General features: G+C 40.7%; 1 protein-coding gene across 4 annotated transcripts in view; it reads left to right on the top strand.

Annotated features, from left to right (window-relative positions):
* Positions 1 to 335: 335 nt before the first annotated feature.
* PLEKHG1 (pleckstrin homology and RhoGEF domain containing G1) overlaps positions 336 to 15,270 on the top strand; it is a 127,917-nt gene continuing 112,982 nt past the window's right edge. For 2 of the 4 annotated variants that reach the window (XM_027633993.1, XM_027633992.1), the window contains exons 1-2: positions 336 to 629; positions 11,172 to 11,256. In XM_027633993.1, coding sequence (XP_027489794.1) covers positions 363 to 629; positions 11,172 to 11,256 — 352 coding nt within the window. In that variant the 5' untranslated portion in view covers positions 336 to 362. Of the gene's footprint in view, positions 630 to 11,171; positions 11,257 to 15,270 lie in introns of those variants that run through there. The other 2 variants (XM_027633994.1, XM_027633995.1) reach the window with 2 other exon arrangements.

Here is a 15,270-nt window from a genome sequence, read left to right as displayed (position 1 = left end):
CAGTGGGCAGCTCGGCCAGTCTGGCATGGGGCTCGCAGCCGGGGAGACAGGCTGTACCCTGACACACGGGGGAAGGCAGGAGAGCCGAGCGCTTGTCCCTGCGTGAAAACAGTAGCGGATTTTTTTCCCCCTTTTTTTCTTCCCGGAGCTGTAATCCGACTGCTCTCTTTGGCTCGGTTCCAGAGACAAGTCCGAGTGGTTAATCTCTCTCCCACCCCCCTTTCCCAGCCTCGGAGAATGGGGGACGGAGGAGGGAGGAGAAGAAGAAGGGGAGCGGAGTCAGCTGCAGCCCGGAGCCGGGCCGAGCCGAGCCGAGCCTCCCCGGGGAGGGGCTGAGGCAGCGGCTGGGCTGCGGGAGCTGCATGGAGGAGGGGAGTTTCACAGACTCCTCTGCCCGGCCGGCAGGAGGAGGAGGAGGAAGTTTGGAGATTAAGCCGCTGCCCGGAGCACGAGCGCACGGAGGGACCGGGGCGCGGCCGCGGGCGCTGCGAGGGGGACACCCGGCCAGCGCCGCCGGAGGAGTGACGGGGCGGGGTAACCTCCCGCACTCCCGGCTCGCACCCCTGCGCCTGGACACTAAGCGGGAGGAGGAGGGGGGTGCGAGGGCCGAAGACGGCGAGAGGCTGTCGGTGAGCGCTGCCGGGGGAAAGCTTTGTTCAGTGGGACGCGCCGGGGAGGGGGAGGCGGCTCCCGGATCGGATCGGATCGGGGCGGGCTGGAGGTGAGTTACTCGGTGCCCTGCAGCCCCCGAAACCACCGGGGAGGAGCGGGGTGGGGGTCCGCAGGGGAGAGGGCGTTTCGTGACCGCAGCCTTTGTGCGAGCCCCGCCGCTCCTCGCCCAGCGGCGGGAGCGGGAGGCACCGTGAGCGGGGCTGCCATCGGGGCTGCGGCGGCCGCCAGCTGCGGATCGCCTTGCCCTCTGGTGCGCTTTGTGCTCGCCGGAGCCCGGGGGCAGCCTAGGCGCGCTACACCTCGCTCAGGGAGTCTGAGGGTTTCGTTGAGTCGTTTTGGCGAGGGAGGAGGTGTTTCCTTTAAAATATTACAAAATTGCGTGGGGCCTCGGGTTTCGTCCGGATACTTTAGCAAACCTGTGTCTTCTGGAAAAATCCGTTCCAAAAAAGACCCTCAGTCTTTGATGTTTTGAAGCAACGTTAACGGGATTGTGATAAGTATGGACTAAAGAGAGTTAAAAATAAGATCGATCTATTGTTAAGTGTCAGGAACGTTTATTCTGGGGAAGGAAGAAGAGGGAGAGGCAGTGGGGCAGAGCAGTGTCCTGCTGTCCTGGGGGACCCTGGATGCGTTTCCCCATTTCCTGCCTAAGTCTTTTCTCTGCTTTGCGCGTCGCAGTTCTTGTCCCTCTTGTTGTGGGGAAGCCCTTCAGAGCTCATCCTTCGGTTAGCATTAACAGACACGAGGCACTCTTTTCCTTCTTTCTCGTCAAGCCACACTGTTCCAAGTATGAGGGAAGAGGACCTGAAACAAACTTAGCTGTACGACTGGCTTCCAATATAGTCTCTCTTTAGTTGGCTTTTTTTTCCTTCTTTGATTATTAATTGGCAGATTGAGAAAGAGCTGTGACCTTGCTTTTTTCTTTTAACATTTGCTGATACTTCAGCAATTTAATATTGCTGCCTAGAGAACCTGATGACTTATAGGTGTTTTGAAAACTGTGTAATAAGAGCCTACTAATAGTCATCTTTTACTACTGTTTCATTCTTGGAGGGAACAATCTTTGCTGCTGGAGAGTTGCGGTTCAAATTTCCATAAGCGTTTGTTGCCCATGCCTCTAGCTAAATTTATAAAGGAATCCTGTTAGCTTGTATGGAGCTAAATCTGGCTATAGCAACTCCTGGCTGTGCAGTTCACTGTGGTTGGCAAGGCACAATATGTAGTTTCCTTTAGATTTATTTTTAGATTTTTCTTTTTTTTTCCTGGTGTGTGTGTGGCACGTAGTTGTCATAATTTTGGGAACCCTTCATCAGTGTGTGTCTGGGTGCTTTGGGATGAAAATGTACGAGTTATACTAAGGTTAGAAAAGGTATTAATAGAATGCTTGTCTTGAAAATATGAGAAGGCAGTTTGAGCTCAGCCTCTTAATGAATATTGGTATTGTTCTTGGGTCCATGCAGATGCTTAGCTATTAAATTTTGACTCTACTTCTCCTCTGTGTTCTCAGTTGACAAACTCGAAATGGTGCAAAACACTCTCATAAAAGATTCAGTTTTACACGTGATCATTTATGGAAATGCTGTCTGTTTCTTACAGACCTAGAGAGCTCTAGGTAAACAATGTCAACTTGTGGCTGTACAACTGAGTTCATCTCTTCAAATGCGTGTTATGATTCTAACACTAGGTGTTAATGTGTCATTTTTCTTGTTGTTACTATTTTCCAAAAAAGGCAAAGAAGAAGAAAAAAAAAACGGTGTGTAATCAAATTGGTTTGTAATTTATAGTCTTAATAACATCTTGCAAAGACAGCAGTGACTTGATTTTTAAGTGGAAATCTTCAAGTCTGTTGGCAACTCTCATGATTTCAGGGCATCTGCTAATGTGTTCTTCTTCCTTGGGCAGGATGTGAGAGTAGAAGTTAACTGACTAAAGGCATACTTTGAGCCTGAAGTGGTTGATTGCAAGGCTGTGGTATAAACTGTGCCCAGTAGGAAAGGTTTGGAGCTAAATGACTGAGCTCTTGGTACCTTCCTGTGTGGAAGTGGGGTGGTGTTTTTGTTTAGGTAGGGGTTTTTTATGGGGTTATGTTTTGGGTTTCTTAACTAAAAAGTTAAAGCTAGAAAGGAAGTGAAAATATATGCTTACTTTTTTAATAAGTAAGCTAGGCAAGTTGTGAGTTTGTGGTAGTTTTTGCTACTGTTATCTGTGTAGGTTGGTATGGTTGAACTTTTCACTGATCCAATTTTCATGTGGCACCAGTAATAGTATTTTTGTGAAGTCATTTGGAGTGTGTACCTGTCTGAAAGCTTTCTTGTGTGCGTTTGTTTGGATTGAGTTGTGGTATACCTGTCCTCCTCTGCCTTTCTTACGCTTGTGATTTCTTAGCTCCAATTCAGGAAAGGCTTTTTAAGTTCTGCTAACCAGATAGGGCTGTAGCAACTGACAAAGGCTCATACTTGAAGTAGTGCTTTATTATCTTTGAATGCAAACTCTGCAGTGCAGATCTGACTGTTTCTTTTACCATAGAACACTAACAGAACTGTAATTTCAATAGTGGCTTCTGTCATTTTACTCTGCTCTGTGAGAGCATCACCCATGCAACTTGTAGACTATGGTGAGTACTTTTGAGATCAATCCGAAGATGGGGCAATTAAGAACACAGTTACAAAGTCTGCTATTAGTAATTTTGAAGAGTAGATCCACCGATAAGCTTGAGATACTGATATTTTAAAAAAAGTTTCTGTACACAGGTGTTATTTCTAAAATTGTACCTAAAAAGACCAGTCCCAAACCAAAACAGTTCTGAGGGAAGGATACTACAAGATATGTAATGTCAGAATGGATGGGGACTCTTTTTTGTCTTAATTTTTTTAAGAAGTCCCAAATAACAATATTTTAGCAGATATTTAACACAGCTATTAAAGTATGCCAAAGACTCATTCAACTATTGATTTTTATTTGTTTGTTTTCTTCATGTGCAATTGCCACTCCAGCAATTGCTGGGCACCACTAAGTCTCTCCTCAGCCAAGCCAGAGCTGCGGTTCTTGGTCTTTGGGAGCATGAGGTCATGAAGAAAGAGGGGCGCCACATTTCTGGGTGGCAGCTGGAGATGACACTCAGCATGGCCCTGTCATGTACCCCAAGTCCATAGGGTCAGATGTGCTGGGTCAGGAAATAATTTTAACATCCAAGGTGATGATAAAGGGAGCCATTTGCAGAACTCTGTTTGGAAGTGTTTCTCAGATTAGATGTGTGTAAAGCTGTGGCAGTTATAAATTAGAACAAAGGAATTAATCTGGTGTGCATTCCCTTTTGTATTCAGTCATGTGTTGAGAAGGATGATTGCTGTGTTAAAGAAACATGTTTATTGACACATTAAATTAGTTATGGCTTGAAGTTGTTTTGCCATAAATTTCTTAGGGGCCAAGTGTAGTGCGCAGATATTTAGCTGGAATATATAATAGAAGATAGAATAATGAAATATGAAAGAATGCAAGTTAGTAATGTAACGTCTACTGAAGACATTTGGAATAGTTGTGATTATATAGGGCGGTCCTCCTGCAACAAACTGGAATTCTGGCTTGTAGGGACAATGAAGATGTCTTACCATTACTTACCCTAAACAGCATTTTGCTTTTCTAGTGTTAAGTGCGGGAGGTGGGGGAAAAGAATTATTGCAGCCCTCAGCAAAGTCATGAATGGCCAAAAGACTTGCAGAGCTGTTGCTGAATGGTTAGTTCTGAGAACCTGCATTCCTGTTGTTGCACATAAGAAAGTTTAGCTTGTAGGACTGTCAACGAGGAAAAGAAGTAGAAGAAAGTGTTATTCTTGTAAACTTAGAATGCAAAGGATGTGGAGCCGATTTCCCCCTCCCCCCCCTTTTTTTTTAGATTGCTTTTCAAAGCATTTCTAATAGCTGCTCAATTAATACTTGATTAAGCCTCTCATTCTGGGAGACTAACCAAAACCACCTAAAGAGCTGAGCTGCATCACTAGTCCTAAGCAATGTCTTCCAGTCATGGCTCAAGCTTCCTGAACTTGTGTGTTTGGTTTATTAGCCATTAATCCTGTAGTGTTTTTCAGTTCCTTTTGGGTTTGAAGTCTATTAAAGTAATATTTTCCCATTTTTTTAGTTTTTGAAAGAAAAGCTGAGATTCACAGGAGATGTCATGCTCCAAGACTTGGGGCTTTAGAAAAGCCTCACACATCAGAGCAGGTGGGTGAAACCACAAAACCAAGCTGACAACCAGGAGCAAAGAGAGAGAAGAGGAAAGTCAGTCTTAGTGCAATGGCAACAATTACGATTGTGAGTACAGGAGCATTTTACATATGTGGTTAAGAATACAAGAGATGAATGTGAACTGATTAAATAATAACTAAAAGTATCAGCAAAACCTGTGTGTGTTAATTAGTTTTCAAAAAAAATGTGTGACAAACTATCTCATAGTTTTTTGAATTTCTCAAATCACTTTAAGGATATAAACATTTTTTTTTTTAGTTGTGGTTGTTGTATCAAATAGGTCTATCTAGTCTGATTCACCAGTAGCTGAATTAATATGAACTTGGCCTAAAATAAGTTTAACTGCGAATTTGATTACAAGTGCAGGAAAAGAAAGGGGCCTAGTCAGGGAGGACTGGTGAAGGAAATAGAGGGAAAAACTACTGATACTTATCAAGGAGGCCTGAAAGAAGCAGTTGTCCAAGCAAAGTTGCAAACTCTTAAACCCAGTCTCAGCTGCTGACTGAGGTGCCTTCTGAAGAACTTGGATATGGGGGTGATTCACTACCTGTGTTTTCACTAATCACGATGCAGAGCATTGCGGTGAAAATACAAAGCAAGGTGATGGTTTAAAGATTTGTCTGTGAGAGATGCTTGATGCATCTGACCTAATTCTCATTTCACAGAATATTCTGAGTTGGAAGGGACTCACAAGGATCATCAAGTCCAGCTCTTAAGTGAATTACCCATACAGGGATCAAACCCACAACCTTGGTGTTATTAGCACCGTGCTCTAACCAACTGAGCTAATCTCAGGGTTTTCTTTCTTCCTTCTTTCCTAGCCATGAGCTCCATGAGTCCTGCTTCCTAGTCCTCTACAGGACCATGGATGGTTATGCTATTGGAAGTTGCATGTGTGTTTTATAAGTGTAGTGTCTTTTATAAGTGTAGTGAACAAGTATAGCTTGGAGCTGGCAGCAGTTTCCCATGTAAACTTGTGACCGAAGCTAATAACTTTGAATCCTTTGTCTTGCTTACCTCCTCTGTCATTGAGTTTCAGACTGCAAGAGGTGACAAACTTCTTCCTGTAAGCATGTGTTCCTGTAGAAACTTGCATGTGAGCCCTACCCAGATGTTTTAAAACCTAACTTAATGATTGTTAACACAGAAATATTTGAACCTTCGTATCCATTCAGATGTTTCAGGATCACTCTCCAGGCATTAGTATCATGAAGCTAATGTTTCCTGCTGGTAGGGTGTGTGTGTCCTTTCACTGGAAGTACTGAGCAGAGATAAAAAGTGTGTCATGGGAACAGTGATTGATTCACCTGCTCAGTTGCTTACTCAGAGCCATTGTAGATAAAACCTTGATACCTAGCTTGGGAAGGAGAGGGCTGTTTGGGTTGGTAAGGAGTGGAGACAGCGTAACAGCCAGCTTCTTTTCATGGTCATGGTTGATATCTTTCAGCATTATCTGTAAACATAGGAAGTTTTCCTCGTTAACCCCCTGTAAACTCTGCTTTATTAAATTATTTACTGATATTTACCCTCCTATATATCCCCTAAGATTACATATACTGTCTGCTGCAGCTTTGTTGTGATTTCTACATACTAGTATCAACTTACTGTTTGGGATTTTTTGGTTTCGTTTTGTGGGTTTTTTTTTCTGTATTTGTATTGCCTATCCCAGTGAGTCCAGGTTCATAGTTGAGGTCCCAATGCATTTCAGAAATGTAGTGGCAGAACTACTTGCTTTCGACTGCTGCCACTGATCTGTGGTACTTCAATATAATGTAACATCATGCTTTATGTCCTTGATGCCTGACACAAAGGAAAAATTATAGTTCCTTCTTTGTAAATAATTTTGAAACTAGATGGGAGAGATGAACTACTTGTTATACATGCCTGTAATCTTTATCACTTCAGAATGTACAGAGCTTTCCACTTACTGTTTTAAACTGAAACCAGGTTAATATCTGGCTTGCAAACAGGTTTAGTACTGCCAAGATGAACATGCTTCATACTCAAGTGTTTATGAAGCTTTGTCACTGTTTACTTTCCAATTCCTTGTCATTATCCTGATAACATACCTCACTAGTTGCTCAGAGAGGTGTCACACTGTAGTGTCTGAGTGATGTCATCACAGATTCAGCATGTTGCAGAAACACTGATTTCTCAGAAGAATCAACAGTCTTAGCCTATTTGAATGGTAGACAAGGATGTATTTAACAATAAATCATTATTGAATTTGGACAGATAGCTTACCTTCCCTCATCCTCTACCAGTTTGTAATATCTCTTTTCCATCAGTCTGCTCTGATAAATGTCAGTCTCTTGTTAGATGAATCTGAAGTCAAAAATCTCTGACTTGCTTTATCTTGGTCATTTTGTGCTCCTGCTGCCTTGAGGAGGTTGCTGTCTCTGTCCTGCAAGCATAATGGCCCACTTAGCACACTCCTCACTGGATATAGCCTCTTAAAATCTTTGCCCTATTAGGTTGGTTGTGTCATGAAGGCTCTTCTCTCTTGTGGTATGAGGATATCATCTCCAACATCTCCTCCTGAGCTTGAACTCATTTAATCTTGTGAGTTTTTCCCAGATTTCCAGGGGAAAGCCACTAGCTTATTTTCTTAACATCTACCTGCAGCACCAAGCATCAGGCACAGTATAGGCTTTTTGGTAAGCCACTGAGGGCATCAATGACCATTTAATCTCCAAGGTTTCTTTCTGATTTATGGGGGAGTATCTTGGCATGCCTCTGTTCCTCCATTGCATTAGGTGATGTTATTCCTAAATTGATATTGGAGTTGTCTGTGCTAGGAGACTCAGTGCTAGGCAGATTTCTCAGATGAAAAGGACCAGGTTTTCTGAAGACATTCCTTTTCAGGAATCATTTTCTTCTTTCATTTAGTTTGCCAGTGGGGAAATGCAGACTAGAACATTAAGAAAACTCCACTTTTCTTTTTGTGTGAAGGACAGAGTGGTTTGCTAAGGCACAAGCCGTGCTGGGCAGATTTTAGAACTCATTTCCTGCATGGGGACTCATCCTACTGATCTCCATTACTGCAGTTTGCACTTTGCCACTTCACCTGCAGCAGCACTCTTTGGTAGCACGGCATGTTACCAGCACAGGCGTGCTTCCTCAGTAATGGCTGTGCATGCTGACAGTGTCATTTGAGCTCTTCAGTCTTAGAGCTAGGCTATCCTGCTGCTGCCATGCACAGTGCGGATCCAGAAGAAACCATGTTGAAGAGGTTCTTCCTACAACTCTTCAGCAGAGGGTCCTGTCGATAAACCATCCCTGTTACCAAACACGAATTTGACTCTTGCACTCCTCAGGCCCCTCCAAAGCAGTTTGTTCATCCAAAGCACAGCATACACACTGACTCAGATTCCCACAAGGTCAAAGCAGATTAGGGGATTTTTTTTTTTTTCTACTGTTCATTGGTGAAGAATTGATGTGATGGAACCTGCGATATGCACAGGTGAGGGATGGAGGAGAAAGGATTTCTTCCACATGCCGTTGCGTGCTCTTTGGGTAGGATAGGAGCTGTGTCTGCTCTTCAAGGAAGAATTCTGAAAAAACCAAAACCGTGACGATCTCATTTTCTGTCTTCAGAAGAAAAGCTAGTCATCAGCCTTTGCCATGAAGATCTGTTGCTTGTGAGTCTCTTCCATTTCTAGGCGACAGTGCTGACATAGATACCTGACAGATGAACCTGCCCGACCTGGCTATGTGCATCTTGCAACAATTTGAGCTTCCAGAGGGATTTGGGTGCTAGGGCCATCTGAATGCATCTTCACCACTGACTTGTAGTGATGAGGAATCTGCCTGCTACATGTTGGTTTTGGGGTATTTTTTGGGTTCCCCCCCTTTTGATCTTCTTTGAATCAATGTCAGTGCTGCACGAGGAGTTCTTTCAATATTTAACAGAGTATCAGCGATGCCAGTATTCTAATAATTTCAGAAAAATGTACTGGATTGGTTCCATTTGTTTTTTAGTTATAAATATTGAGTCATATGAGGAGGTAATTAGTTCTGATACCTGGATCAGAGTTACATGTCTATGCCCATACTTGCCCAGTACTGACTCCTTTCCTTGAAAGGTTTTGGAAGGCCATTGTGTCCTCTGGGGGTTAGAGAATATCTCAGGTTTTGGCTAATAATTTTACTCAAGAACTAAGAAACTGTTATTGATGAAGCTACTATTAAACAAGAGTACCCCTATAAAAATTTCAACTTCTTCAGGATTGTCTGGGTCACCGATTTTCATTTCTTTATATATAATGTGTGTATATATTCTATATACATAAATGTATGTGTATGTTTATATATATATAAGCATATATGCACACATGTATATATACTTACTCATGTGTATATTTAAATGGTTGTGGTTGTATTGCCAGTCTGTCTCTTTCTAGGGTTCTTAAAGAAACTGCTTTCTCAAGCACTTGAAATTGAGTCCTTTGACTCTGGAAGATTTGAGAGTAAGGAAACTTGCATGAACTAAATGGAAAGTAGGATGTTAATTACAGCTCACTTTGTATTTTTGTTTCACTTAATTTACAATCTGAAGTACAGTCAGGTGTTTGGGCATTTGAATGTTACAGCTGTTACAGTCAGATCACAGGAACCTGGTGAGACTACTCATGTATTTCCTCCTTCAGATTCATAGAAGTGTTAGTGTAGGCTTTTCTATATATTCAGTTATGAACAGAAAAAAACTAAATGAAGTAAATAGAATTATTGTTATAATTGCAGTGATATCAAAAGAGAAAAAATATACTCTTTTGGTCTGTGAAATTGCCTGTAGTGTTAATTTATTGCTATGAAGATAGCATGGAGAGGGAAGATGTATTGATATTTCATTAAAAGAAAATTTCAGATGGAGTAGTTTTTGTATATAAAAAACATCTGTAGATGAACATTATGCTGCATTAGCAAGATTAAATTGATGGTATTACTGCTGAAGTTGAAAGTAGACCAATATTTTTTAAATAGGTTTTTGAGACATAAAATTTTGCCTGTTTATGATTTGGTTCGCCTAGACCAAATTAACTTGGACACTCAGCAGGGACTCTTATTTATTCTGGCATAAGAACAAGCATTGGGCAGAGCTTCCTGGTCTCAGAAAACTGGTGATGGTAAGAGGCCTCTGTAGTGTTCCCAGCCAGCTGAATGCCTGAGGTATTTTGCCATACAGGAAATCAATTGCAGCTGAATGTGCACTGTTTCCACTCCAAGTATATAAACAGGCCTTATGATGATATAAAAAAGAGAAGAAAAAATTAAATAGTTTCTTGAAAGTTCAGAGCAAAAACATTTGATGTTTGGTTTCTGTGGATTGTTCGCTGTCACCTTTGGCCCAGTCCATAGCACAGAAATAGCAAAGAAGGAGAGGTGAATTAATCTTGGGGTCCCCTAGAACAGGAAAATGTCTTAGAGAAATGAAAATAATAAAAAAGGTATCCTTGTTCAGTTCCAGTTGATATTATGAAGTTGGGAAGGGTTACAAATTTAGCAAAGGAAATGAGTTCTTTCCCTTGTTAAATCAAGAATCCTCCATTTTTTAGGCTTTAAGGTGGATTAATATATTTTGCGAGAAAAAGCTGTGCCACAATTCTATCTAGATAGCTGCTTTTTGTGAAGTAGTAGAAGAAACATTATTTTCATTTGAATATTTATCATGGTTTGTTGACCTTGTAAAAATACCTAGATCAGATGGAGGTACCAGGCAGATCTCGGTGACCAATGTCTCTGATGTGCTTTAATGGCCACCGATGTTGCTTACCAGGAAAGTGAGGGCTTGCTTAGATATAAGTTTCCAGGGATTACCGATAATTAAGTTGAATATCAGTGCTAACAATTTCCAGAAGCAGTGTGGCCTGAAGCCCTTGAGGTTTAGCACTTGGGAATGCAGCAGCACTTCCTTGCTCCACCAGAGATGTACAGCACGACCATAAGCAAGCTGTCTGATCTAGATTTTTAAAGATATATAGGTAGGCAGAGGTGCTAAAGGCTCTTGATAGGATTTTCAGAATCACATTAGTGTCTAATTCCTATTCAAAATCTGACCCTTTAGCTTGTCTGAACTGGATTCAGCTCGTGCTATGTTTTATTCAGCTACTCTTTAAGTCAGAACAGGCAGGCAGTACATACAGCAAGCACGACTTAGGGGGTATACACCAGAGTGAGTGTGGACTCCCACTGAGCTGTGCAGCTGTGCTGCCTTTTATCCCTTCTCTAATTCCATGATTTCTACCCTCCTTTCTGCAGAATGCCAGAGATTCAACAGAGGAAACGAAAAGTGACTCCGCTTTGCCTAACCCAACAGTAATATATTTGGTGAGTGCTCTACCAGGTAAATTTTTTCTTATTATTATTTTAACTTTTTGTTTTGTTTTGTTTTTGTAATTCTAGATATGAGATGATGTTTGCTGTACCTCTGACTGAGATGATTATTATTGCTGTATAGTGAATGTGCCTCAGGTTAACCATGAGGCTGCTCGGTATGCAAATCCACAGTAGGTCAGTGTGCTGCATGGGCCTGACATGTGGGTTAGCTGAGACAGTGGGTTTTTTTCCTGTGCACACTAGTGGAGTTTTATGCTAATTAAATTAAATTCATGTGGGGGCTAAGCAGTTAGGGGAGGTTAAGTCTTCATTTTTAGTCCTTGTTTCTGTAACTGAAATTTTGCTGAAGATCTGTAGCTGAAGTTTTGTTTGATTGCTTAATTCTATCCATTTGGAATTAAAAATGCCACTTTCATGAAGAAACAGTGGTCTGTCCGTGGCGATGGGGAGACTGGGAATGGGGAAATCTGGGATGACTGTTGTCCTGAGATTTCCTGTGTTACTCTGACATTTTAAGAAGAAATTGATGTTTCTCAGTTTATTTTTTAGGGATTTAATTTTGTTTATGTAATCTCATTCTTGGGAGACTTGGGGAACTTCAGAGCATAGGAAAAGCAGATTTAAATGCCATGGAAATGTAACTTGATTGTAATAACCAATTTCACTCATTTGATTATCTAAAACAAATTGACATTCCTGAAATCTTCATGATAGGGCTGGCAGGAAACTCCACAGAAAATATTAAATAAGTGAGCTTTAGGCAACATCCCTTTCTCCTCCTTTCCTCCTCCGTGCTGCTGCCAACCTGAAGAAATCTTTTCTTCTCTCTGAAAAAAGCAGACATTCAGTGGGTAACTGCATAGACAACTGCTATTTGGAGAAACTTGATGCCTTATAAGTAACCTACTTCACTCCTTCCAATGCTAATGCTGAAACCAGTGTAACATGGATTAGTTTATAATTTTAAAAAAAAAAGTGCCTTATATTAATTGCTACTTGGGCTTCTGTGATCTGCAGAGGGAATACTAATATGCTATATTAGACTACTAATTAATAATTCTTTTACCTCCTGATGGTGGGGCTTTTAATATAATTTTGTGTTTATCATCCAACTGTGTTAGAATTTTATAAAATTTTAGGAGAATGGCAACTTTATTTTGGCTCCAGTGCTTTGAGATTGCATAACTGTACTAGAGAGACACTTGCAGGACTGCATAGCATTACATTGAAACTTACATCTGACAAACATTAGTGAGATCTTACTTTCCTTTGGATCCAAGGGAAAACAGTAGGAAAACATTTTGCAGAGGCTGCAAGAGGAAAGACCAGAAATTCCTCTTCAGTGTTTTCTAAAAATAGCAAGATTTGAATAAGGTTGCATGTTTCAACATGCATTAGAGAAAAATAATTGGCATGACCTAAATTCAGTACACTAGTTCTCTGTGTTATTTACCGGTAGTTAATTACTAGAATATTTTTCATCCATAAATGTGGATGGGCTGTACATTCCCAACTTCCACACAGGAAATCGTTTTATTTATTTAGCTTGAAATTTGTGCATATCCAAATGCACGCAAAGTATTTGCCTAGTGACCTTAGAGTGAATTATTTGCACAAACATCCCCCCTCCCCCGATTTCCATTTAATTTCAAATGTGGTACTTGGCCTTGGTTTTGAGTTGCAGTGATTTTATTGTGTTTTCATGCTGAACAGAAAAGCTAAACCAGACTATCAGACTTGAAAAACCTCTTTTCTAGAAGCTGAAATAACATGGATTGTGTCTGTGGCCTAAGATGCAGATTTCCTAAGATTCTTTGGGATCCATGGAAGACAATCATTCACTGTGAAGTGCTTCAAAAAATTGTTGTATCTACAAAACTGGAGTATATGGGAATGTATCAACTAATGGGATAAGGCATTCAAGGACTAGATGAAGTGCCTATAGTAAGGAATTAATTTCATGGGAAAAAGGAAGAAACCTAAAATATGAGAAGTGGTGTTCTGTAAAAAGAGTAGTGTAATGGTTTAAGCATATCCAACTTTGGGGGACAGATGTTAAATCTTACCAAATAACCACCAATAATTTTGCAAAATTTGTTTCACATGTCAGACTTAAGTCTGGAACTTCTAAGGATATTTTCATTCTGAAAAACTTTTGGAGATGGTGGGGGAGACATTCCATGAAATTTGTTTATATTTTGCTATTATCCATTTGACTTATATAACAATATTGTCTGTTTTTAATTTTTTCAATAAGTGAGTCATCAGCTCTTAAGATCATAACATCTGTTGTAACAGAGAAGGAAACATCAGGTCAATATACTTTGTTCTGACAATTCATGATGAGTTTTAATATGCAGTGTGTTTATGCTTAAAGTCAATACATAAAAAAATTCCTTTAGTATCTGTGCATCACTGAATGCTTTGTTTAGGCCATGCCTTTAATGGTATGAGGGCTTGCAAATCTCTGTGGGGGTGGAAAGGAATGATGCTATGCCCACGTGTGAGCTTTTCTGTAAGTCGGTTCTATTTTTGGTATGCAAGAAGCAGAGGTACAGGGCAAAACCAGGGATTCAGTTGCAATGTGGAAGCCTGTAAAAGCTTTCCTATCGTGGGAAGCGCCTAGCAGGCTTTTAGAGCCGTTGCATTAGTGTCCATGGGAATATTTGGGGTTTAATTTAGCATGCTAGATTAGGGCCTAATACCTTAATTAAGGCTAACAATTTTTAATAAGTTTCTCCCAAACCCTTTGTGACTGACTACAGTTGTGAACCAGCCATAATATAAAGCCCATCTCTAGGGTTCTCTGTTGTTGGCAGTTTTATGAAAGCTGCCATTCTATTTCAGAGTGATGAAGCTGATCAGCAAATGTAATTTTTTTAACAGAAGGATCCACAGATCTGACTGGACTTCTTCAAAATATTAATCCAAATAACTTATGCCAGGGATATATTGAAAGTCTAAACATATAGTACGTTTAGACTAACGGTTTTGTAAAAATTGTGATAACTGTTTCAGAGAAGGCTTTGTTAATTGATAAAACAGCTTTTCCAGATGCTGCTTAATTCTCTTGTCAGCTCACATGTTTGGGATTTTCTGCTGTGAAAAAGATTAACTGAATTGTCTGGACAAAATCACTAATAATATAATTAAGATTTTGTATAATTTGTGGACAATGTTATTTGTTTTTTAAACATTTGTATATTGAAGTGTTGAATAAAATTTCTTATATTCATTTTAAAAAAAAATCCAAACCCACAAGCCCACTCAACCCTATCTTCCCCCCCACCGCCCCCAGCCATGCTTGCTCAGAGCGGTCGGGTCCTTTCCCGCTGCCATCTCCTATTGTTGCGGTCAAATGACCAAGGAAAAGTGTATACTTCCTTTTGTGTCCTGTAGATAGGGGTTCTTAATTGATGACCGCTGCTTTCTTTCTGACAGAAAGGAAATGAATGGGCAGTAGTGATTATAGCACATCTGTTGTTTTCTGGTGAGCATCCTGTACAGCAGTGAAACTATCTTGAAGATTACTTTTTTTTCTTTTTTTTTTTTTTCCTGTTCAGGAGTAGTTAATAGAGGAGGTACGGGTGACATGTGACAGTATTGTTCCTTTGTCACAGGTGTAGCCAGAGCAGAAAAACAGATTGCACAATGGAAGAGAATGACTTGTTTTTAAATAAGTGTATTTTACAAAAACAACAACAACAACAAAGAAATCTTTCAAAGGCTTCAGCGATTTACTGTGTTTACTGTGTTTGGTTGCAGGTTGTAGGCAACAAGTCTTGTCTTCTTAGTATAGTCTCTGCGTTGCAGAATTAACACTCCAAAATCACACTGAAAAAGGCTTTCTCTAGGAAAGGGGAGAAATAAAATAGTATTCATACCAAAGACTCAAAAGCTGAAATATTCACACAGCTTTCACTTGATGATGTGGTTTCTCAGTCTGTAATATCATTGTCCAACTCCTACTTGAAAATCTTTTGCTTGATGTATTGCAGCATAGATCTTGGAAGTGCTGAGG

Source organism: Corapipo altera, unplaced genomic scaffold (genome assembly GCF_003945725.1).
Source record: "Corapipo altera isolate COAL_440 unplaced genomic scaffold, ASM394572v1 2b, whole genome shotgun sequence".
Classification (NCBI taxonomy): domain Eukaryota; kingdom Metazoa; phylum Chordata; class Aves; order Passeriformes; family Pipridae; genus Corapipo; species Corapipo altera.
The sequence above is the reverse complement of the archived record's forward strand: the minus strand, read 5'-3'. Positions and strand labels throughout refer to the sequence as shown.